The 24,862-nt window shown below is 55.7% G+C and overlaps 1 protein-coding gene across 2 annotated transcripts; it reads right to left on the bottom strand.

Moving 5' to 3' along the window:
• Window positions 1-3,809: 3,809 nt before the first annotated feature.
• FADS3 (fatty acid desaturase 3) lies at window positions 3,810-24,862 on the bottom strand. Of its 2 annotated transcripts, none has more exons than XM_012454401.2 (12): window positions 24,488-24,862; window positions 11,437-11,547; window positions 10,704-10,901; window positions 9,801-9,902; window positions 9,554-9,676; window positions 8,828-8,888; window positions 8,178-8,254; window positions 7,566-7,663; window positions 7,047-7,143; window positions 6,788-6,867; window positions 6,540-6,665; window positions 3,810-4,149 (listed from the first exon to the last, which is right to left on the bottom strand). In XM_012454401.2, exons 1-12 carry the CDS (start codon window positions 24,698-24,700, stop codon window positions 4,098-4,100), a joined length of 1,338 nt encoding a protein of 445 aa, XP_012309824.1. In that variant the 5' UTR covers window positions 24,701-24,862; the 3' UTR covers window positions 3,810-4,097. The 2 variants fall into 2 exon arrangements, with proteins under 2 accessions (XP_012309824.1, XP_012309823.1); XM_012454400.2 differs by lacking the exon at window positions 3,810-4,149 and adding an exon at window positions 4,157-6,372 and having other exon boundaries at window positions 24,488-24,776.

Raw genomic sequence — 24,862 nt, 5'->3', positions numbered from 1 at the left:
TCTGGATAAGAAGCTCCCTCTCAAAGAATTCCTGTTCAAACATTTGAGAGGGAAATGGGGCGCTATGGGGAAGGCTTGCCCCAGGCTGAAATTCCAGTGCCCATGAGACTATTTTTAGAAAAAATTTTTTTTTTGCTTGAGATGGAGTCTTGCTCTGTTGCCAGGCTGGAGTGCAGTGGCAGGATCTCGGCTCACTGCAACATCCGCCTCCCAGGTTCAAACGATTCTCTTGCCTCAGCCTCCTGAGTAGCTGGGTTTACGGGTGCCCACCACCATGCCCAGCTAATTTTTATATTTTTAGTAGAGACGGTGTTTCACCATGTTGACCGGGATGGTCTCGATCTCCTGACCTCGTGATCCACCCGCCTCGGGCCTCCCAAAGTGCTGGGATTACAGGCGTGAACCACCGAACCCAGCCTGGTTTTCCTTCTCTAACCAGACTGGCTTCATACACAGAACAAGCAGCCACCCAGTGCACCAAGATTTCAGGATCATGTCCCCATTGTCTTCCACCATCACAAACGCTTTGCTTTGTATTTTAAAGGCATTCAGGTCTTTTCTTCTACATCATCCCATTCAAGAGCAAGTGTCCAAGAGAAAGAGTGACAGCAGCCAGGAGCTTGGAACAGGCCAAGCAGTAGTGCCGGCTCATTGCCCCGGGACATAGTGTGTGTGGGGGGACCCTTGAGAAACCCACTGCCTGTTTTGTCACAAAGGAGTTAGTTGACCCCCTGTCCCTCCCTAGCCACTCCCCACATGGCAGGCAGGGACTGGCTCCTGGGCATCATCACTTCCAACATCTGCCTGGGCTGGGAGACGCACAGTAGCAAATGTTGGTGATTGAAGGAACAAAGCAACGCTGCGGTTCCGGCTTCCCTCGGGAGCTGTTTTTCCTCTGGGCCCAGGTCTTTTGTGCAGACAATAAGAAAGGAACACTGGCCAGGTGAGGTGGCTCACGCCTGTAATCCCAGCACTTTGGGAGGCTGAGGCGGGCGGATCACGCGGTCAAGAGTTCGAGACCAGCCTGGCCAACATAGTGAAACCCCATCTCTACGAACAATACAAAAAATTAGCCAGGTGTGGTGGCGCACACCTGTAGTCCCAGCTACTCGGGAGGCTGAGGCAGCAGAATCGCTTGAACCGAACCGGGAGGCGGAGGTTGCAGAGAGCCAAGATGGCGCCACTGCACTCCAGCCTGGGTGACAGCAGAAGACTGCGTCTCAGAAAAAAAAAAAAAAGAACATGGTTTTTCAGAGGTTTCACCAAAGTCTCTTTTTTTTTACAAATCTGGCTTCTGTGCCCCAAGCCTTTGTTCTGAGACGAAGAGATCAACAGATGGAGAAGGGGGAGCTCAGCTCAGGACTGAGAGGGTGACCTGTTCCCAGGGGCTCTAGCATGGGGGACATTGGGACAAAGCAAAGATTTCCCCAAAAGTGGTGGATCCCAGGTGGCTGGAGAGACCTAGGAGTGGCAGCTGACGGCGGGGCCTCCCAGGGATCTGTGAAGCAAGTTACCAGGTAACTGCCCTCGGCCACCACCAGGGGCAGCAAGGAGCACACCCCGCCCCACACTGGCACTGACGCGCTGGGCGCCCCTGGGTGGCGCTGCAGGCTCTGCTGTCGTGGGTCCTCGGTGTTAGCATCTCCCTGGTGAGCTCCTCAGAGCCAGCGTGCAGCGATCCCTACCAGGGTATGGATGGAGCCCTGCCAGGCCAGGGATGGAGGGAATGCCATTCGGAGCCTGCCCTGGCTCAGGGTGGCCGGCCACGTGGCACCAGGAGCGAGCAGGATTTAAACAGGTGGGACAGGAAGGGGGTGTCCCCACAGAGGGAGCAGCCTGTGCAGAAACCCTGAATGCAAGCCACACCCTGGGCGTGCCTTTGAGGCAGGAAGTACCTTTCAAGGAGCATCCAGTCTTACCCTTGGTTGAAAATTGAGGCTCAGAGAAGGCAAAGAACTTGTCCCAGGTGACAGAATAAATGATAACCCCGGGGCATTGGGTTATGTGCATAAAATTTGTGAATAAACTTCTGCGCCTGCTGCTCTGCCCTTTGCCAAGAGCCTTTCTTCCATCACCCTAGGTGCTACTGCTCAGAGGGGTCAAGAAACTCCCCCGAGGTCACACAGCCTGCGTCCTGGCAGAGACAGGACTTACCCCCACCCCATCCCCAAGTATGTCTGACTTGAGTGGATCAGGGTGGGGCTGGGTGACACCCGGAGGAGTGCAAGTACCTCACTCACAACCAAGCTGAAGGGGCTGCCACCCTCTGCTTCCCCCAACTGCCAGGAGGTCTCCGCTGGCACTACCGTGGGCTGGGAGGCCATGGGGAGCTTTGGGCTGTCTGCTCCTGGGCCTGGGAGATGATGTGAGCCAAGGAGGACCTCCCCCAGTGCTCCCCTGCCTCAGAAGTCAGGGCGAAGGAAGCAGGACCCAGACATCCCATCTGTCTGTCTGTCATCCTCAGAAACACACACCAAGGTCTCCTGGGCCAGCTCTGGGCTGCCACCAGCCTCCAGCAACGAATGAGGTCAGTATTCCAGATGCTGTCACGGAGACCCTGGGGCACAGGCTGGGCAGGGCAGGGGAGGAGCCCTGTGGGTCCAAGAGAACATCTTAGAAGGGAAGCCCCTTGGAAGAGTGGCAAGAACTCATGGGAATGTGCAGACGGCCCTGCCCCGCAGAGAGGAAGCAGGTGCGAGACTGTGGTGATCAGCTTTAGCACTGAGAGGAGCTTTCTAGCTGTCTTGGAAGAGAAGACGTTCATGGGCAGCCACACTCAGGGCCAGCTTGTGTGTGTGTGGAGTGGGGGCGGGTTGATGAGGCAGCCAGGCTTCCCCTCCAGCTCCATCCCATGGAGGATGGTCCTGGGAAGGGCTGAACAGGAATTGGTAGAATTTGCACCTTTTCCATCTCCCAAAGAGAACCCAGTCCAGACCAATGGAAGCCCAGACAAAGTGGGGGGCAATCCCTGCAGCTGGTGGGGTGACCCGGGCTCCCACTCCAGAAAGGCCTCACAGACATCCTCGCTCAGCTTGATTTTTCAAGCTGCCGACCATCAGATGAAACCCTCAGCTCGGCTTGGAGCTGCTGGGGTGTGTGGGTGCTGGGGACTGAGTGGTCCAGCCAGATCTTCTTCCCAATTCTGGGCGCCCCAAGAAGCAACTCAAAGCCCTCCACAGAACTGTCCAAAACACAAAGGCACAGTGCCGCCATCGCCAGACGAGCCCGAGACCTGACTCCAGGGACTCGGAGACAGGAATGGCCACACCGCGGGGGTCCAGCTTCTTCACTGCAGTAACTACAGGCAAGCACCTGGTCCCAGGTGGGCTTCAGGGAGATCGACATCGCCTTCTTGGGACACTGGGCAAAGGCTGCACCACCATCGCTGGTGTGATGCCAGGTGTGGTGCTGAGATCAGCAGGTGGCCGACTGCGTGGGGCCCTCTGATGCCCCCATCATAGAGGGCTGTGGGAGGCCGGTGCAGGTCCAGAGCCACAACCATCTTTCCCAACCCGTGTCCAGAGGTGTCTACAGACGCGGCCCCCAGCCCTGGGTCCTCATCTGCTGGGCCCGCTCATCCCATCATGCAGAAGGGTCAAGTGACTTGAAGCCCAGCATGCACAGGAAGTGAATAGGCCCTGGGGCAGGTCCGAGTCCAGGCAGCCACGGGCATCTAGAGCTGAAGGGAGCTCCTTAGCGTTCCCCGCCCCGCCCCAACAACACACACAGGGCTGAGAGCCTGAACGCTGTTGGGCATCTGGGCAGACCCAGCTTCAAAACTCATGCAAATTCACCACGCCACTCCATAATACATCTGGATGTATTTTAATATTAAAAATAACAGCTTTCCCCTGATTCTTGCTCTAGGAAAATGTGCTATGCTCACCTTCCCTCTCTACCCCATCCCATTAGGCCCACAGCCAAGGCCTAGGGCTGCTGAACACACATGTGAGGGGGCCGAGGGGAAGATAACAGTACCAAGAGGGCAGGCAGGGCACCCCCAGGCTGGCCAGTGGGGGGCAGGGGTGTCGATCCCACCAGGGGCTGGCTTGGCTGCTGGTGCCCTGAGCCCTTCTCTGCCCGAGGGGGTGCTTCCTTCACTGATGGAGGTAGGTGTCCAGCCAGATGTCACCAGACTTCTTCAGGGACCTGAGAGGTTGGTGTGGGTGTTAGGAGCTCAGCTGCAAGATGCTAACACCCTATATCCCCCATGGTAAGTGTCAGTGGAAATATCCCATTCCCTGTGTGTTCCCTTCCCTGGAGGCAGGCAGCGATGCGGGACCCAGAGGCTGGGTTGTGAGAACAGCTGAGTGCTCATTCTCTGGAGTGGAATCTAGACCAGGTGAGCGGTGTGGGGTAGGGGAGCTGGACGGTAGCCAAGGCCAAGTTCAGGCATGAGCCTCGGGGGAGCTGTCCCTCCTGCACCCAGTTCTCCATTGCCTCCTCCTGCTGGGTGCTGCAACCCAGAGACAGAACCTGCCCACCCAATGTTGGGCCCAATATTGAGCAGAGGAGCCAGAAATGTCAACAACTTGCTAGGAAGCTCCGTGCCAGGTGCCCTAAAGGGGCTGTGCCAAATGCCAGGGTCTCAGAGCATCAGGCTGGGAGGGGTCATGGAGTAGAAGTGGGTGTCTGAACACCAGCACAGGAAGGAAGGGCATCCAAGTAAGGGGAACAGCATGTGCAAAGGCGCAGAGGCGTGAGACCTAGAATCCGGCCTCTGTTCCCCGTCTCCAAGGTGAAGGTGTGAGACCTAGAATCTGGCCTCTGTTTCCCGTCTCCAAGGTGGCCACAGGACTGAGTGGCCTCCACTCTACTCTCTCCACTTCAACTCCTGCCCACCAGTCACTCCCAGTAGGGGCGGCTTTCCAAGATGCAAGCTGGGTGTGTCCCTCCTCTGAGCGCCTGCATACCTGCCTCGGTTATCTATGCCATGAGCTTGGCATTCAGGGTCAAGTGCCCTCTGCCTGAATGTTCTTCGCCAGATGTCCCCAGGGCGAGGCCTCTCCCATCCTCCCTGTCCCTGCTCACAAGCCAGTCTGTCAATACTGCCCATCCTACCACCTTATTAAAAATGCAGCCCCAGCTGGGTGTGGTGGCTCACGCCTGTAATCCTAGCACTTTGGGAGGCTAAGGCGGGCAGATCATGAGGTCAGGAGATCGAGACCAGCCTGGCCAACATGGTGAAACTGTTGCTACTTAAAAAAAAAACACAAAAAGCTAAAAAATTAGCTGGGCATGGTGGCGGGTGCCTATAATCCCAGCTATTTGGGAGGCTGAAGCAGGAGACTCACTTGAATCCTCGGGACAGAGGTTGCAGTGAGCTGAGATCCCGCCACTGCAGTCCAGCAGGAGACTCACTTGAATCCTCAGGACAGAGGTTGCAGTGAGCTGAGATCCCACCACTGCAGTCCAGCCTGGGCGACAGAGCGAGACTCTGTCTCAAAAACAAACAAACAAAAAATCATGTCTCAGGCAGCCAAGAGATGGTAGGTCCCCTCACATGCCCTCCAAAAAGTACCCTCTGTATAGTGAGCTTGCAGGGTGAACTTCATGCAGGTGGTCCTTATGCACCTGATGACCACTGGAGATTGATGAACGTCTACAAGAGGGGATTCTCTGTGCCATGAGCTTGGCATTTAGGGTCAAGCATCAGTTATCAGACAGCTTTCCTTGAAGATGCATTGCCCTTGCCATCCAGCAGGCTGCGTTCCTACAATCAGAGATCAAAACAGGCTCCAGGGAGCTTCTTGCCTTCTTAGAGCTGAGCAAACAGCAAGCAGTTAAAACAACAAATAAGGAAATTACAGAAAATGAGAGATGTGCTTTGGCAAAACGATAAAAAGCCCCTCAGGGCGGGGAGAGGTGAGGAGAGCAGGTGACCGGGTAGGGGCTGCAGAGACCGAGTCTCGCTCTGTCTCCCAGGCTGGAGTGCAGTGGCGCGATCTCGGCTCGCTGAAACCTCTGCCTCCCAGGTTCAATCAATTTTTCTCGCCTCAGCCTCACGAATAGCTGGGACTACAGGTGCACATCACCACACTTGACTAGTTTTTTGTATTATTTTAGTAGAAATGGGGTTTCACCGAGTTGCCCAGGCTGGTCTCGAACTCCTGACCTCAAGTGATCCACCTGCTTCAGCCTCCCCAAGTGCTGGATTACAAGCATGAGCCACCGCTCCAGCCCTGAGACATGGCTTCTGTTCATAAGTCCCTATTAAGTGTTTCTTTCCGAGAATCTGGATCTGTCAGCTTCTTTCCTTCAGCCTTTGGGGGTAGGTTTGCATAGACCTGCTCACCGCAGGCACCGCTGTGTTTGTGGGACAGCCCGAGTCTGCGGTAGGTGCTCCAGAAATTCTTGCTGTGTGCATGAAGGCTGGGGAAGCAGGGAAGGGCATGGGATGAGGACAGAAAGGCCAGAATGGCAGCTCTTAGGGAGGGGCCCATAAGGCTCAGAGGCCCCAGGGGGACAGAAGGAGGCTGACCTGGACAAGAGCAGGCATAGACCCCGGAAAGTCACCGGAGCCAAGGGTTCAGCCTCACCTGACAATGTCCACCAGCGCAGTAAGGAAGGGCTTCACCTCATAGCTAAGGCCGTGCTTGGCACACAGCGACTTGACCAGTGGGGCCACCCGGCTGTAGTTGTGTCTCGGCATCCTGGGAAAGAGGCTGGGGGCGGGGAGCGTGTGCTGGCACCTGAACTGGGAGGTTTCCAGCGAGAGGCCCTGCCCACTGGTCTCCTTCCACGACCCACTCCCCACTTCCCACAGGCCCCCAGCACCCGCACTCACTGGTGCTCGATCTGGAAGTCGAGGTGCCCGCTGAACCAGTCGATGAAAGGCGAGGGCTCCACGTTGCAGGTGGCTACCAGCTGCCAGAAGCCAGCGGGGCACAGGTAAGGAGCCGTCGCAGATCCCTGGTCCCACGGCACTGTCCCCCACCTGGCAGCCCCACCAGGGCCTCATCCCTCCTTTGCCAGCTGGCTCCTAGTGGGGATACTCCCCGCCCCACCCAGGATGGGCCCCACCCAGCCCCCGTACTGCTGCCCACCTGAGAGCTGACCCAGTCCCGGTGCTTCTCATGGCCGATCTCCTTGGGGATGTGGTTTATCTGTGTGATCCACACAAACCAGTGGCTCTCCAGGACCCTGTGGAGGAGGTTTGGGCACTGCCCTAGGTCCAGCTCACCACTTAGGCACCCTGAGTGGAGGCTGGAGGGAGGCTGTCCCTGGGTGGCCTCGGCTTCCTTATCTGTACAATAGGATTGTGGTAATCGCCCCCTTGCCAGTGTTTAAAGAACCTGAATGGAGCAGTGTCCACTGTGAGGCTGAGCCCAGAGCAGCCCTGCTCTCAAAGGAGGACACCCATGGGGCCACTTACAAGCCATGCCATGCTCCCTAAACCCGCCGACACTGGGCTCCTCTCACGCTTGTGTTTATGTGATTCCGCCAGCGAGCCAGGGAGGCAGTAACCCCGGGCCCATTCTGCAGACGGGGAAAGGGAGGCTCTGGTGGGGGGTGCAGTGGAGTCACCTGTCACCTGTGTGTGACCTCACCGCTCCCTGCCATACCTGACAGCAACAAAGAAGAGCAGCACCCCAGGGACGCCGTAGAAGGGGAGGTAGGATAAGAAGAAGCGGGCATAGAAGCTGGCGGCCCAGAGCAAGTCCTGCAGAGGAGGGCAGAGGCGACACCGAGGGGTTATCAGGCGCCCAGGGGTCTGGAGGCCTGGCAGGTGGGAGGGGGACCTCAGGTTCCAACCCTTCTGCCTGATTTGCCTCAGAGCCCAGGACAGGCCACCACCCCCTCTGGTTTTCTCAGTTGAGTAAAGAAACAGGGTCCTTGCCTTGCCAAGCCCACAGGGCTGACAGAGATGAAGGTGTCATGCAGGGTGTGTTTGGGAAGGTCCTGCCAGGGACGCAGAGGCCTGGCAGAGGTGGCCCAGCAATTCCTCCCAAGAGGACACCTTCACCGAGAGAGACCCCCACACCTTCCATTCCTCAACCCTCGCACACATGCACAGTCACTGGCACACTCGCCCTCCTGCTGCGCGCACACATGCAAACCACACTGCGGCACGCACATGTGCACCCAGTGTGCCTTCATGGGCAGGTACTGTCCCCCGAGACACTACCTCCTGCCACAGCAGCCAGATGCCCAGGGTTCTGGGCAACCCCACTCACCGCCCACTGCATGCACACCAGCATGTACGCCAGATTTTCCACTTCAAAGTTCACCAGGATGAGCATCGGTGGGCCAACTGTAAGAAGGGGTATGAGCGCTTAGGAGGGAGCCGGGCTGCCGAGGCAGGTGGGCAGCAGAGTGAGGGGCGGTTACCCCAGGAATGCTCCTGGGACCTCCTGCACCCAGTTCTGGTCACATCCATCTGGTGGTGCTGGTCACATCCATCTGGGATGACCCCACATCGCCCCTGACCCTGTGTCCAAGCCTCCCCAGGCTGCCCTCACCCCACAACCTCCCGCCTCCCTTCTGCCACAGGTCAGGGCCAGCCTTGAGTGCTCGCTCTGTCCACCCCAGCAATGGCCCAAAGTGTCTAGGGCCCCAGACCGCTCTAGTGTGAGGGCAGGAAGAAATTCTAAGTGGGGCTTGAGGAAGCTCCCAGCAGGGCTGTGATGGCCTGTGGCTGTCAGGTGTCCCAGGCAGGGCAAACAGCTGGGGAAAGTCATGGTGCTGGGACAGAATGTACAGGCTGCAGAGGCTGGGTGGGTGCCATGACAAGGAAGCGGAGGTGGCTGGGAGTGGTTCAGGACAGCAGGGAGGATAGTGCAGGCCCACGCATACCCCCACCCCAGGAGGACAGATGGACACTCACTCAGGAAGAAGTACAGGTGCTGGTGGTTGTAGGGTAGGTACCTGCGTTTCTTCTTGCCGTACTGTGGAGACAGGCAGTGGCTGGAGACAGCAGCTCTCCAGGCCACCTCCTTCTCCCAGGCAAGGTCACAGGGCTGGCTGGGGCCAAGGGTCAAAGGCAACTCTAGATTCTAGCAACCAGGTTGGTTGTCCCCAGCAGGTTGGGAGGTGGGAAGGAAAGACACGGAAGCGGGGCTCAGCCCAGCTAGGTGAAGGCAAGATCAGGAAATAAGTCAGGGGCTAGGTCAAGGGTTAGATCAGAGGCTAGGTCAGGGGCTCGGTCAGGGGCTAGATCAGAGGCTAGGTCAGGGGCTAGATCAGAGGCTAGGTCAGGGGCTAGATCAGGGACTAGATCAGGGGCTAGATCAGGGACTAGGTCAAGGGCTAGATCAGGGGCTAAGTCAAGGGCTAGGTCAGGGGCTAGATCGGGGCTAGGTCAGGGACTAGGTCAAGGGCTAGGTCAGGGGCTAGGTCAAGGGCTAGGTCAGAGGCTAGGTCAGGGGCTAGATCAGGGGCTAAGTCAAGGGCTAGGTCAGGGGCTAGATCAGGGGCTAGGTCAGGGGCTAGGTCAAGGGCTAGGTCAGAGGCTAGGTCAGGGGCTAGATCAGGGGCAGAGTGGGGACTCATTGCATTAGTTCCCCTGAGCTGCAGGCCCAGCCAGAGGGTGTCCACATCCCTCCCCACCCACCTCGATGGATGACTCCCCCAGGAGGAAGAAGGGTGCCACTGTAACATCTGGGTCTTTGTGGAAGATGTTGGGCTTGGCGTGGTGCTGGAAGTGACGGAAGTTCCACCAGTGGGCAGAGAAGCCCTGTGGGGTAGGAGAGGGCTCTCAGGGGCAGGCTGTGCCTCCCACTCTGTGCCCACACACTTCAGTAGACCCAGCGCCTCTCCCCCAGCTCAGCACCCGGCTGCCCACCCACCCCCACCCTCACCTTTAACTGCCCCATCACGAACTTCTGGGCCACGTGGTTCCACCGGGATTTCTTGAAGACGGAGGCATGGCCCAGGTCATGCTGCAGACACCAGGACTGAGCCTGGGGACACAGGCAGGGTCAGAAGCTGTTGGGAAGGACGGAGCCCCAGCGAACTCTTTCAGCTTGCCGGGTACCCCTGCGTGAATGCTCCATTTCAAGACCCTTGTGGACCAGCGTCCTCTTTTTACAGATGAGAACTGAGTCCCAGGGAGGTGGAGGGGCTTGTGTCATGAAGCTGCAGGGCAGCAGCCTGTGGCTCCATGGCCCTGTGCTTGATCAGGATTTTTTTTTTTTAAGAGACAGGGTCTCGCTATGTTGCCCAGGCTGGAGTGCAGTGGCTATTCACAGGCGCGATCCCACTACTGATCAGCACAGGAGTTTTGACCTGCTCTGTTTCCTACCTGGGCCGGTTCACCCCTCCTTCCACTCCTCAACCCCCACACCCACGCACAGTCACTGGCACACTCGCTCTCCTGGTGGTTCCCTGCTCCCGGGAGGTCACCATATTGATGCTGAACTTAGTGCGGACACCCAATCGGCATAGCTCACTACAGCCCAGAACTCCTGGGCTCAAGCGATCCTCCAGCCTCAGCCTCCCAAGTAGCTGGGACTACATGCACGGGCCACTGCGCTCGGCAGGATTTGTTAAATAAGGGACTTCTTGGATCATCTGGAATGCAGCTTGACCCACACACACACCTAATAGGACTTCAGGCTGTTCACTCATTCATCCGTTTATTCGCCCATTCATCCGTTCAATGCCCATTCATTCATTTAGCAAATATGTTCCCAATGCCCAGGTGCACTGGGACCTATGTCTGTTGGGCAGTTAGGGCGGCTGGAACACAGAGCTGGGGTCACCTGGGAGATGGCCAGGATGAAGGCGGCCAGGGTGCTGGGCACCCAGCCAGGACCCAGGAGGTAGATGAGGAGCCAGGCCAGCACCTCCATGGCCAGGATGTGGCCCAGCAGGAAAGCAAAGAAGGTGGGACTGGCATCAAACAGCTTCATGTCCTCGGCTGCCTGGTGCAGGGCTCGGAAGTCCTCGACCAGCTGCGCCTGCCATAGCAGAGGAGCCAGTCAGCCAGGGAAGCAGTTCCTCTCCACCCTCATTCTCCTGGAGCCCCAGCCACTCCTCCCAGCACCAGGCCCAAGTGGTGTGTGCAAAGGGGAATGAAGTGACAAGAACATCCAGCCCAGGATGTGAGCTGGAGCTCTGGCTGGTAGCAAAGCCTCCTCTCCCTCCCAAAAGGTATGGGGTGGGTAAGAGGCTGCAGTCAGGAGAGAAATCAGCTCATCAAAACCCTCCTGGTAGATGAGGATGCTGAACCACAACCGGGAAGGAGCTTGTCTCGGGATCAGAATGAGTGCCTGGCTGAACCAGATCTGGAGCCCTGGGCTTCTCAGGGCATCCCTACAGCTTCACTTTCAACTTACTGCCCACCGGGAGGGGAGGGCAGGCCCAGCCCTGGCCCTGCATCCCCTTGGGCAAATGCCGACGGAGCTGCTCCAGGCCACGTCTCGATGTCTCCCTCCCAGCCCTCCAGCCATCCCACTTCCTCAGGGGCCGAGCCTCCCCCAGGGCCCTGCTCACATTCAGGGGTCCATCCTGGCTGGGTTCCTCCGGAGCCAGCTCTCCAATCAGCAGGGGCTGCAGGAACTTGCGCACAAAATTGAGATCTTGATGGAAGACACGGAAGGCATCCTGAAGGAGAACAGACAGTCAGGCAGATGGACAGACAGACACAGCTGAGTAGCACAGTAGCAGCCAGCAGAGACAGGCGGAAGAACTACGGATGGATGGGCAGAGCAGACCACAGACGGACAGAAAGTCGGTCGGCTGACGAACAGTCAAAGGCATGGGACCAAGTGGGTCCGCCTCGCCCATGAGCCCTCCCTGGTCCTCCCGGGGCCCCAGGTTGTTCTGCTTTTCACTCATCACCTGCTGTGCCCCGTTCACTTCACCCAGCACAAGGGCCCTTCTCTGAACACGGTCAAACATCTACAGCTCTGGATTTACAGAAAGACTTCCCTGGAAGACTGATTTATTTATTTATTTTTTTCCCCAAGGTGGAGTCTCATTCTGTTGCCCAGGCTGGAGTGCAGTGGCATGATCTCGGCTCACTGCAACCTCCAACTCCCTGGTTCAAGCAATTCTCCTGCCTTAGCCTTCTGAGTTAGCTGGGTCTACAGGCTTGCGCCACTCAGCTAATTACTGTATTTTTAGAGATGGGGTTTCACCATATTGGCCAGGATGGTATCGATCTCTTGACCTCATGATCCATCCACCTCAGCCTCCCAAAGTGCTGGGATTACAGGTGTGAGCCACTGTGCCCAGCCCAATAAAGACACTGCCTGACTTATAAGGGTCCCAAAGTTTTTTGTTTTTGTTTTTGAGACATATTCTTGCTCTGTTGCCTAGGCTAGAGTGCAGTGGTGTGATTTTGGCTCACTGCAACCTCTGCCTTCCAGGTTCAAGCAATTCTCTGCCTCAGCCTCCTGAGTAGCTGGGATTACAGGTACCTGCTACCACACCTGACTAATTTTTGTACTTTTAGTAGAGATGATGTTTCACCATCTTGGCCAGGCTGGTCTCAAACTCCTGACCTTGTGATCCACCTGCCTCGGCCTGACGAAGTGCTGGGATTACAGGCATGAGCCACCATGCCCGGCCATTTCTTGAACCACAAAAAAAGGTTTTGCTTTTCAAAAAGCTTTCTGTAAGTCATACATGTTTCCACTGCATGTAGAATAAAATCTGGGTCACAAACATTTGATTTACCCCGTTTTTACAAACATAAGCAGTGGGCGAAGGGTAGGTGGGAAAACTTGTAACTGAGGACCATTGGGTCACGGGGTGGGGGCATATCAGTCAGGGGCCACGCACATTGAGTTCTTGGGGGTTTGTGAGGAAGACACTTGAACAGTTAAACCCATTTGACTTACAAAGCAAGAAGCAGGAGCAGAAAATATAATTTTTTTTTTTTGAGACAGAGTCTTGCTCTGTTGCCCAGGTTGGAGTGCAGTAGCACAATCTCAGCTCACTGCAAACTCCGTCTCCTGGGTTCAAGAGATTATCTTGTCTCGGTGATTATCTACTCACCTGAGTAGCTGGGATTACAGGCATGTGCCACCACGCCTGGCTAACTTTTGTGTTTTTAGTAGAGACAAGGTTTTGCCATGTTGACCAGGTTAGTCTCCAACTCTTGACCTCAGGCGATCTGCCCACCCTGGCCTCCCAAAGTGCTAGGATTACAGGTGTGAGCCACCACACCTGGCCTAATTTTTTTTTTAAAGTAAATAAAGTGGGCCAGGCACTGTGGCTCACGTGTGTAATCCCAGCATTTTGTGGAGGCCGAGGCACAAGGATTGCTTGAGGCCAGGAGTTCAAGACCAGCCTGGGCCACATAGTGAGACCTTGTCGCTATTTTTTTTTTTTTTTTTTTGGAGACGGAGTTTCACTCTTGTTACCCAGGCTGGAGTGCAATGGCACGATCTCAGCTCACTGCAACCTCTGCCTCCTGGGTTCAGGCAATTCTCCTGCCTCAGCCTCCTGAGTAGCTGGGATTACAGGCATGCACCACCATGCCCAGCTAATTTTTTGTATTTTTAGTAGAGACGGGGTTTCACCATGTTGACCAGGATGGTCTCAATCTCTTGACCTCATGATCTACCTGCCTCGGCCTCCCAAAGTGCTGGGATTACAGGCGTGAGCCACCGCGCCCGGCTCTATTTTTTATTTTTTATTTTTTTTTAAGACAGAGTTTCACTCTTATTGCCCAGGCTAGAGTGAAAAGGCACTCATTGCAACCTCCACCTCCCGGGTTCAAGTGATTCTCCTGCCTCAGCCTCCTGAGTAGCTGGGAACACAGGCATGCACCACCACGCCCAGCTAATCTTTGTATTTTTAGTAGAGACAGGATTTCTCCATGTTGGTCAGGCTGGTCTCGAACTCCCGACCTCAGGTAATCCACCTGCCTCAGCCTCCAAAAGTGCTGGGATTACAGGCATGAGCCACCCCACCCAGCTGCCCTTGTCTCTATTTTTACAAAAAAGAAAAAAAGTAAATAAAATGAATAATCTAATATTCTTGCAATTCTCTGTAATAGCTGGAGTTGGGGTGGAGTACAATGCAGAAGGAAGGAGGAAAGAAAGAGGGTGAGAGGAAAAGACAGACTGGGAGAAAGATAAACCCAGGGAGAGAGACCAGCCAGGAAGTGGCCCCAGAAGTAAAGTAAACTTGAACTTGACACCGAGGCTCACTTAGCCTTCCGGATCTGCCCGCGGTCTTGGTATTGCAATCGGCTCATTAACTGTTCGCAGCTCGTCGACTGATTTTTTTCCTTGTACTTTCAGAGGGTCTCTCCGAATGGCCTAGCCTGAACCGTAGCAGCAGGAGCTGGGTGGTGGTGTCCCCATGGGTCTGGAGAAGGTGACTGAGAGGCCCCCCAGTTGCTAAAGGAAACCCCTTTGAAGAAAGCTGACCGAGGACAGGGGCCTCCTATTGTCCTCTTGCTAATGAGCCTACCAGCTGGTGTACCTTAAAACAGAAGTGACAGCCAGCGGTCCCTGAAGTCACTGCCAGGACATTCTTCTACAACCCTGGGGCAAAAAGCACTTCAGGCCCCTCCAGCACCCACTAAGAGGTAACACCTACGTGGTCTACTAGGGGTCCCCTTGCCTGCTCTTACAGGCCCAGAGCAGCCTGGAGACTGGGGAGCTGGTACGGTGTGCCCCTTCTAGAATAATCCGGGCTGGCTTGGCTCCATCGTGACAGAGGAGGGGACTGTGTAAGTGCAGATCTCACCTCTCTGAGATGAATCTTGAAGGAGGGGCAGCAAAATTGGGAGAGAAAGGGGCAGAGGGAAGGCTGGGGATCCCCAGGAAGCTGTCTGGGCCCCCGGCTGCCTGCAGAGTTAGGGCTGGTGTCGACAGGGGAGCCAGGAGGGAAGACTGGTGGGGCTCTACTGAGTCACCACTGGGTGACTTTTTTTCTTTTTTTAGAGATGCAGTCTTGCTGGTACCCAGGGTCAGCCTCAAACTCCTGGGCAAACGAAGGCAACAAGACTTCAGGGTCTTCCTGGGTCTGGAATGCTGAGCATTAACTTAAAAAAATACCTTTTTTTTTTTTTTTTTTGAGACAGGGTCTTGCTGTGTCACCCAGGCTGGAGTGCAGTGGCGCAATCACTGCTCACTGCAGCCTCAACCTCCCGGGCTCAGGTGATCCTCCTATCTTAGCCTCGCCTAGAGTTGTTAGTACAGGTGTGTGCCACCACGCCCGGCTAATTCTTTTTTTTTTGTATTTTTTGGTAGAGATGGGGTTTGTTTACCACGTTGCCCAGCTGGACTTAAACTCCTGGTCTTAAACTCAAGCAATCCGCCCCCCTCAGCCTTCCAAAGTACTGGAATGACAGGAATGAGCCACCACGCCCAACGCAAAAAAACACTTAAAAATTTTTTTGAGACAGGGCCTCGCTCTGTCACCAAGCTGGAGGGCAGTGGCGTAATCATGGCTCACTGCAGCCTTGAAATCCTGGTCATAAGTGATCCTCCCATCTCAACCTCCATGGCAGCTGGGACTACAGGCACAAGCCACCATGTCTCATTAACTTTTGAACTTTTTTGTAGAGTCAGGATCTCACTGTGTTGCTTAGGCAGGTCTTAAACGCCTGACCTCAAGCGATCCTCCCACCTCAGCCTCTCCAAGTGTTGGGATTACAGGCATGAGCCACACCTGGTCTCCAATTCTTAAATTTATTTATTTATTATTCTTTTTGAGACAGAGTCTCGTTCTGTCGCCCAGACTGGGGTGCAGTGGTGCGATCTCAGCTCACTGCAACCTCCACCCTCCAGGTTCAGGAGATTCTTGTGCCTTAGCCTACTGAGTAGGTGGGATTACAGGCGCAAGCCACCACACTGGGCTAACTTTTGCATATTTTGTAGAGTCGGAGTTTCACCACGTTGCCCAGGCTGGCCTCAAACTCCTGAGCTCAAGCCATCCTCCCACCTCAGCCTCCCAAAGTGCTGGGATTACAGGCGTGAGCCACCACACCCAGCCAATTTTTTAAAAATCGTAGCAAAATATACATGAAATTTACCATGTTAGGCGTTTTTAGGTGTGCAGCTCAGTGGTATTAAGTGCATTCACAGTGTTGTCCAACCATCACTACCATCCAGCTCCAGACCCTTTTCATCTTCCCCAACTGAAACTGTCCCCATTAAATACAAATTCTCCATTCCCTCCTTCCCCTGCCCTCAGCAACCACCACGCTACCACGCTACCTCTGTCCACACAGACCTCCTCCTCCAGGAACCTCATCTGGGAGAAGTTACATTTTGTCCCTTTGCTTCTGGCTTGTCACTCAGCCCAGTGTCCTTAAGGTTCATCCAGGTTGCAGCACCAGGTGGCAGCACGTCAAGATGTCCTTTTTTTTTTTTTTCAGACAGAGTCTCACTGTGTCGCCCAGGCTGGATTGCAGTGGCTCGATCTCGGCTCACTATAACCTCCACCCCCCAGGTTCAGGCAATTTTCCTGGCTCAGCCTCCCAAGGAGCTGGGATTACAGGTGCCTGCCACCTCACCTGGCTAATTTTTGTATTTTTAGTAAAGATGGGGTTTCACCATCCTGGCCAGGGTGGTCTTGAATTCTTGACTTTGTGATCCATCCGCCTAAGCCTCCCAAAGTGCTGGGATTACAGGCATGAGCCACTGCGCCCGGCCGATGTCCTCCCTTTTTAAGGCTGAACCAGTGTGATGCCGGTTCCCTCTCTCTCCTTTGAAACTCCCCAGACACACACACACACACACACACACACACAGACACACCTCAGCAGGCATCACTCAGCAGGCATCACACACCTCAGCAGCCCACCTCAGACGCTCAGAAACATGCCCACGATCACAGCCCACGTGAACACTCAGCCAAACACAGCCTTGCACACACAGTACGCAAAGTCCCACCAGGCAGGCACAGATGCACCCAGCACAACACGTAAGCTGTGGCTGTGGCCCCAGAATCTCCTCCCTCCCAACCCTTCCCTCTTTCATCCCGTCGGTTCTGGGGCCACCTCCTTGAGCTGAGGATCTTGGGTGCAGATTGGTCTCCTCGCCTCCTTTCCCACTGGTCCTGATTCACCTGGACCAGGCCTGTCAAGGCACTGACAGGGGAGGACAGAGCCAAGCCCACCCAAAGGTCTTCAAGTCAGGAATACCCTTTGCAAGGATAAGGGAAAGTGTGAGCCCCTCAGGGCTGTGTCAGAGAACCCCAGAACCATGGACAGGGCTCCAGCTGGGGAAGAGACAGGTGGGGCTATGACAGTTCCCTGGGAAGCAGGCTGGGCTCTCGGGGCTGGGTGGGCACTCCGGGAGCTGTGCTTCTCATGCTGCCAGGGAGCACCAGCAGGGCAGGGTGCTCAGGTCGAAACCTGATAGACCAGCAAACAGCCTTTTCTGGAACCCTGGCTGAGGTCATGTGACCCGGTCCTCTCTGGGCCTCTCCTTAAGGACCTGGTGGCCAGGCAGAAGCTAAGACTCAGAGAGGTTAAGCTATTTTTTCAAGGTCACACAGTTCGGTTTGACTGAGGTTAGATCAGAACCCAGGTCTGCTCTCACTCATAAGTGGGAGTTGAATGATGAGAACACATGGACACAGGGAGGGGAACATCACACACCCTGTCGAGGGGTGAGGGGTAAGGGGAGGGAGAGCATTAGGACAAATACCTAATGCCTGCGGAGCTTAAAACCTAGATAATGGGTTGATGTGTACAACAAACCACCATGGCACATGTATACCCACGTAACAGACCTGCACGTCCTGCGCATGTACCCCGGAACTTAAAGTAAAAACAAAAACAAAAAATGGTGCTTGTGGCCACTCCTGGACCAGAGGGGAGGGAGCTGGTCTCCCAGGTGGGGTGCGAGGGTCCTTGCCACGAGGCCAGTCACTATCTCAAGAAGCCAAGGGTCCGGCTGCTGGAAGCCTGGGCTGCGGGAGCAGGAGGGTGGTTCTTGGGCCTTATCAATGGAGTCTCAGGGAACCTCGGGAGGCCCCACTCTCACCCACCCTAAGCGCACCCAGAAACGTCCACCCAGGGGTACGTGCGCCACCCACACCCAAGCGAGTGGAAAGCAGCACTCGAGCTCTCTCATTGGGTACCTGAGCAGAGATGGGTGAAAGCGGTGGAATCAAAACGGCACCCCCAAGCACAAGCTCCTGGAGGCAGCGACAGGCCCTGTGCACAGCGGCACCCTGAGAGGTGGGCAGAGAGCAGCTGCTCAACAGCAGGTATGAACAAGTGGGCGAGAGCCGACCCTCCACAGCCCACAAGGCAGGGGCACGAACCATTTTGCTGGTGAGGAAATGAAGCCTCAGAGGGAAGGGATACCTGCCAGGTCACAGTTTTTTTTTTTTTGAGACTGAGTCTCACTTTGTCGCCTAGGCTAGAGTGCAGAGGCATGATCTCGGCTCACTGCAACCTCCGCCTCCCAGGTTCAAGCAATTCTCCTGCCTCAGCCTCCCCAGTAGCCGGGATTACAGGCGTGTGCCACCACACCCAACTAATTTTTGTATTTTTAGTAGAGATGGGGTTTCACCATGTTTGCCAGGCTGATCTAGAATTCCTGACCTCATGATTTGCCTGCCTCGGCCTCTCAAAGTGCTGTGATTACAGGGGTGAGCCACAGTGCCCGACCAGGTCACAGTTAATAGTGGCAGAGCTGGGATTCGAACCCAGGCCCGTCTTCCATGATGTTCATGCTCCCTCAGGATACAGAGACAGCTCAGCCTGGCCTTGGTCCCTGGAAGCCTAGAGTGGCTCAGTTGGCCATAAAAGCCCATGCCCTGCCCCAGCCCCACCATGAAGTCCACACAGCAGCTGGTCAGGGGAGGTGGCTCAGAGCCAGCCTGCCCAGGATGGAACCTGAGCTGCTACCCAGGAGCCAGGGAGACCCAGATGAGAACACACACCTTTCTCATCAGTATTTTTTCATCAGTAAACTGGGAACCACAAATGCACATCTCGCTGGGAGGATGGAGTCAGTGGCAGTAAAGCACTTAGAAGGGGCCTGGTAGCTGGCAAGAGCTCCACAGTCCAGCTCTTATCTGAGCCCGGCAGCCCTGATGCGCCTTCTCCTGAGAGTCCACTTAGAGGTAAGTGCCTGTGGGAGGAGCCTGCAGGTGTAGGGGAAGAGAGTGGAGATGCTGCTTTTCCACCTGCCTGTTAAGTCCTGGCCAAGCCTGAGGCTGAGAGGAGGAGTGGGCAGCCTTCTAGAAGAATCGAGAATGTTCTAGATCAGTCAGGAAGGAGGAGGAGGGAGCAGGGAGTGTGGCAGGGCTGCTGGGGGCTCAGGTGGTCAGGGTCTGTCCTCGCTGCCTCCTCATGCCTTTGCAGGAGGTTGAGGTGACAGGGCTATACCTCAAAGGACACCCCCATGATGTTCCTGCTTCTCTCCTCTCCCAGGTAGGCGGGTAGAGCAGGAGCATGCCCAGCACACCATGCTCCATCCCATCCTCTCCCTGGTGCCCCTCAGAGGAGGCCAGTGGGGAAGCACTATCAGTATCCATTTTACAGATGAGGAAACTGAGGCCCAAAGAGATCCAAAAGACACACAACTCTAAACATGGCACATCCAAATTTGGCCTGTGTAGCGGAGCCCAAGTCGAAGGCAGACACCCCCAAGAAGCCACCCCTGTCCCCCTCAATGTCCTGGTGAAGGGTGGGCATATATGTGAGGGCTCCTGCAGCCAGCATCTTGGCCTCACAGGTGTCGCTGAGGCCTCGACAGCCCCAAGGCAGCTACAGCCTCTGGCCCCTGGTCCTCTCTCCACCACTGACCTCTGGCTTCACAACTGGATCCCACTTGTTTCATCAGAAACCCGCAGGAAGAAAGGGGGAGGGACGCCCAGGGGCAGTATCCTGCTGACGCCACCAGACAATCCCGATTCCTTCCACAGGGAAGGGACAGGGCACTGCAGCCCCTCTGGGGAAGGGGCCTGGGTGGACAGTGGCCTTGCAGAAAATGACTGCTGGGGCCCCAGAGCAGTCACATTTCATGGGAGTGGCCATTAAGGGGACTTTCTCAACAGGCTGGAGTGCAGTGGCGTGATCTCGACTCACTGCAACCACCGCCTCTTGGGTTCAAGGGATTCTCCTGTCTCAGCCTCCCAAGTAGCTGGGATTACAGGCACCCACCACCATGCCCGGCTAATTTTTTGTATTTTCAGTAGAGATGGGGTTTCACCATGTTAGCCAAGACGGTCTCAATCTCCTGACCTTGTGATCTGCCTGCCTTGGCCTCCCAAAGTGCTGGGATTACAGGTGTGAGCCATGGTGCCTGGCCATTTGGGGACTTTCAAGGCAGTCAGTGTGGTAGGAGGGAGCAGAGTAGCTCCAGAGCCACTGCCCCACTCTGGTGGCCTCAGATCTGCCCCTCCCCAGCTCCCACCCAGACACAAACCCCACCCTTGTGGCCCAAGTACAAAGGCCCCACCCTTCAAGGGTCCCAAGAAGGTTCTATTACACTACCCAGTTTTAAACTCAGTCTCCTCAGCTGCAAAATGGGCTAACAACAGGACTCACCTCACAAAGTTGTTAGGTGAATTCAGTTACCACATCTAAACCCCTCAGAACAGTGTGTAGTCAACAACTGTTGGCTGCAATTACTATGATTCAACCTCTGGTGCAGCACTGGCCAGCCCAGACCAGGCTTAGAGAACCACTCAAAAGGAAGGTGCTAAGGCAGAGAGCTCAGAGGGTCTGCTGGAAATTGGATTTTCCCACAGTTGTTAGGGCTTCGGCCCAAAGGGCACCAGGGCTGCTGGGAAACCCCTCATCCACCCTGAGGAGCTGTGGGCAATGCATTCACCATACCCATGAATAGAGCTGTGTTGCCCATGGTAACCAGGCACCCAGATGTCCAGCATCATCCTCACAGTGTGCCCAGTACAAAAGCATTCTTATCCTCCTCACACTAATGGGGAAACTGAGACCCAGAAGCAAAAGGATGTGTCCAAGGTCACAGAGTTAGGCCAGGCTGGCTCCCTCTCTAAAGACTACAGGAAGCTAAATCTAGTGGTTCACACTGGACCAGTGTGCCTGTGTCCACAGTCTCTCTTGCTGTCTGCCCTGGCCACACTCTGCCTCTTCTGAGTGGCCTCCCCTGGGGAAGGCAGGTCCCCATCCTCCTTTCTCTTACCCTCTACTCTTCTAGGAGGCTCTGCCTTCGCTCTCTCCATTAAGGATCCTTTCAAATGTCCATCAGACTGCTCTGCCCTCTGCGGCTCCCCATCCTCTTTAGAATAAAGCCAAAGTCCTTCCGAGGACACAAACATCTAGCATGAACCAGCCCAGCCGCCTCTAGACCTCGCTGCCAGATCCTCTCTCCACTGCTCTCTGCTGCAACCACACTGTATTACTGAAACACAGGACACACAGTCCCACCAGTCCCTCTGCTGGGAACTCACTCCCTGCAGAAGTTTTGCTCACAGCCACATCTTCAGAGGTGAGAACCATGCATGACATAGAGAAGGTGCTTATTGATGGACTGAATGAGTAATCATTGAAGAATGAATGAGTGATAGAAATAAACAGGCTAGAGTAGCATGGCATGTGCTTAAGAACATGACTGTGGATTCAAATCCCACACCAATCACTGAATTTCAAGTCACTTTGCCTTTCTGAGCCTCTGTTTTCTCATCTGTCAAGTGGCAATAACAGTAAATGGTGCCTGCCTCATACGGGACACCTTGAGAATTAAAAAGAGAGTTTCAATAAATCAAGCACTGAATTCAAAACCTGGCACATAGTAGGTGGTTAGCACATGGCACTTGTGTACTATGGCCAGCAGCGGCTGGGCCTCATCCCTCCCTGTCTGGCTCTGTTAGTATCAGGCTGCCTATGACTCTTAGACAAACCTGGCCAACAGCCCAGAGCATTCTCCCCAGGCACCCGGCTTTGTGTCCTAGGATGGCTACAGGCTGACTTCATGGCACAGAAACTCTGGGAATTTCCTGGCAGGAAGGCTTCGCTGCCTGGACATGAGAACAGCTGATGGGCAGCCGGGGTTGGTGAGAGGTGGCGGCCGGAACCCAGCCCTGGCAACTGGCTGGCCCACCTCCACCTGAGGCCACTGCCTAGGATGGGGTCTGGGCTCAACTACACGGGACATGAAGTTGGCCCAGCTCCTGGTCTGCCCTGTGGGTTCTTCATGGACAAAGACAGATCGCTCCACCCTGGCAACCTCACGCCCCTTTGGCCTAAATGGACCAGGTGTTTCTTGCAACTCTGGTCCAGGGTGTGAGGCTTTGAGAGAGCTAAGAGACAGCCTAAAGTGGCTCCTTCCTACTACAGATAGGGCTGTAATCAGATAAGGTCACCCAGCAAAGGGGTAGCCGTGCAGGGCTGCAGTGAGCAGGACACACTCATACTTAGGGACCAGCAGCATTTACTGAACACAAACTACTACCTGGAAGGCCTGGGCCACGGGCTTGAGAAGACATAGGCCTGCCCTCAGCCGGCTCACCATCTGTCCCAGCTCTCCCCACTTTACAGATTAGTAAACTGAGGCACAGAGGAGTGATATACTCCTGCTTCAAGGAGTGATATGCTCTGCCTCAGTGCCTCCAATAGCAGAGCTGGGACCCTGCCCCAGGGAGCAGAGAGATGTTTTTAAAACAGATCATATTAGCTACGAATCAATGAGAAAACTGTATGATGGAGTTCTCAGCATCCCAAGCTCTAAATGTTCAGTCAGGAATTCCACTTGGGGGAAACCCCAGCATAGGCCTGGCACCAGGCAGGACGAGTGATGAAATAAAAGCTTTCTGTATCCCGGCTGGGCATGGTGGCTCATGCCTGTAATCCCAGCACTTTGGAAGACCAAGGTGGGTGGATCATGAGGTCAGGAGTTCGAGACCAGCCTGGCCAACATGGTGCAACCCCATCTCTACTAAAAATACAAAGCTGGGCGTGGTGGCATGTACCTATAATCCCAGCTACCGAGAGGCTGAGGCAGGAGAATTGCTTGAACCTGGGAGGCAGAGGTTGCAGTGAGCCAAGATGGCGCCACTGTACTCCAGCCTGGGTGACAGGGCGAGACTCCGTCTTGGGCCGGAATGTGTTGGGGGTGTGGGGAGTTGGGGAGGAAAGCTTTCTGTATCCACACAGAAAGATCAGAGCAGGCTGGGTGTGGTGGCTCATGCCTATAATCCCAGAACCTTGGGAAGCTGAGGCAGGAGGAATGCTTGAATCCAGGATTTTGAGACCAGCCCAAGCAACAAAGCAAGACCCTGTTTCTATTTTTAAACAAATAAAAATAATAAGTAATAAATAAAATAAATACTGTTTTAAAAAAGATCAGTGCAGGCATCTGCAAGACCCCTTCAAGGGAGGCCAGGGCTCAGCCAGGCTAAGGGGGAGAGGCTGTGCCCCTTATCTCGCCATGCCCTGGCAGAAAGGCACACACACCCACACTCACCCAGCCATGCAAACACCTGCACACTGAGATACTGCCCCCGGCTGCTTCAACCCACGGCTGTGCTCTCCCCTCGGGCCAGTGCCTGGCCCTTGAGCAGCCACAGACAAGAGTTTCTCTTTTATTTTTAGAATTTCAGGAGGATTCTTATCCTCACTCCTCAGCTTCCTGGGATGGGAAGGGAAAAGAGGGGCTTTCTTCCTCAAAGAGTCCAGTGAAGATTGTCTAACACGTGGGAGATGGCCATCAGCGAGAGCAGGTGGCCCTGACAAGAGTGACAGTCCTGGGACAGGACAGAAGCTCCTCTGCTGCCCACAGCACTGAATTCTTCAAGACCTGAGGGCAGCACTCGGGATTCATGTCTTCGGGTCTTGAAGACCTTCCTGGTACCCAGTGTGGCAACTTAGAAATTTAGAGGGTCAAGGACAGGGCATCGTGGCCCTAACTCTTGTTCTCCAAGGCAGGGTGGGGGGACTGAGGAAAAGGGGCTGGTGTGGCTGCTCCACCATTGGACCCCAGCCAGACAGTCCCCAGGGGCCAGACTACATTCCCTTCCTGTCTAGACAGGGGCTGGGAATGGGAAGTTGGGGTCCCCAGGGGCCAGCCTGTTCCTGGGGTGACTGTCCTTCCCAGAGAGGCCCACCTCGCCTGGCTGGCAAAGCCCTCCCACGTGCAGCTGCTAGCCGGGAGAGGTGACTCACTGTCCCTTAGCCCTTTACAGCAGCTCTTGGGAAAGCCACAGACCTCAGGCCAGCCCAGCCCCCAGCCTCTAATGGCATAGCCTTACCAGCCCCTGGGGACCCTGCCCTGCCCCACCCCTAGCCCTCAGCAAGCACCCAGCATGGGGACCCAGACTGAAACAGGGACCTGGGAGCAACAGGGCAGCCCATCGCCTACAGCAGGCTCTGCAGCATGACACACCCACCTCTGAGGCCCCCTCCTCCCCCGCAGACCTGCTCCGTGGACAGCGATGGGTCCTCCAAGCAGGGAAGTGGCCTCCGTACCCCATAATAGACCCTGGCTGGTCCATCCCAACTCTGGATCCCGGCGTGGAGGTCAAAGGTCAGCAAAGGGAGGGAGGATGCTAAGGCCCCACAGGTGGAGGGGGACATCGCGCCCACGACCGAGCTCCAGGCTCCACCCGCCGGTGGGTGGCTTCCCTACGGCTTGCTTACCGTAGCGTCCTCAGCGCCGTGGTGGCCGATGAGGCGGCTGCCTCCCGGGTGCCGCTGTTCCCAGCGGCTGATGTCGTAGACGCGGCGCTCGATGACCAGCCACTTGTCGCCAGGCTGGTCGTGCGCGCGGATCTGCTCCCAGCAGAAGATGGGCAGCGGCGCCCCCGGCTGCGCGGGTCCCTCCTGCGGTCCAGGCTCTCCGACTCCGCCCATGCTGCACGCACGAGTCCTGGAGGTCCACCCAGGCAGTGACCGAGATCCGAGCGAGACCCCGAGGAAGCAAGGCGTGCTCCTGGGTGCCGTCTCCGCCGCCGCCCGCTGCTCCGGCCCCGCCCCGCCGCCGCGGCCGCCGTACGAGCAAGCGTGCACCTCCCG

The sequence above is a fragment of the Aotus nancymaae genome, unplaced genomic scaffold, assembly GCF_030222135.1.
Source record: "Aotus nancymaae isolate 86718 unplaced genomic scaffold, 86718_ANA_hifiasm-v0.15.2.pri h1tg000059l, whole genome shotgun sequence".
Taxonomy (NCBI): Eukaryota; Metazoa; Chordata; class Mammalia; order Primates; family Aotidae; genus Aotus; species Aotus nancymaae.
Note: the sequence above shows the minus strand (reverse complement) of the source record. Positions and strands in the feature narration are given on the sequence as shown.

What these genes read in the sequence shown, in the direction of transcription:
- FADS3 (XM_012454400.2), bottom strand. Translation starts at nt 24,700, where the DNA reads ATGGGCGGAGTCGGAGAGCCTGGACCGCAGGAGGGACCCGCGCAGCCG. An exon ending in TGGTGTGCATGCAGTGGGCG is followed by an intron (nt 7,664 to 8,177) that starts GTGAGTGGGGTT and finishes CCTCCTCTGCAG; the next exon opens with GACTTGCTCTGGGCCGCCAG. An exon ending in GCGCTGGTGGACATTGTCAG is followed by an intron (nt 6,373 to 6,539) that starts GTGAGGCTGAAC and finishes CTGCTTCCCCAG; the next exon opens with CCTTCATGCACACAGCAAGA.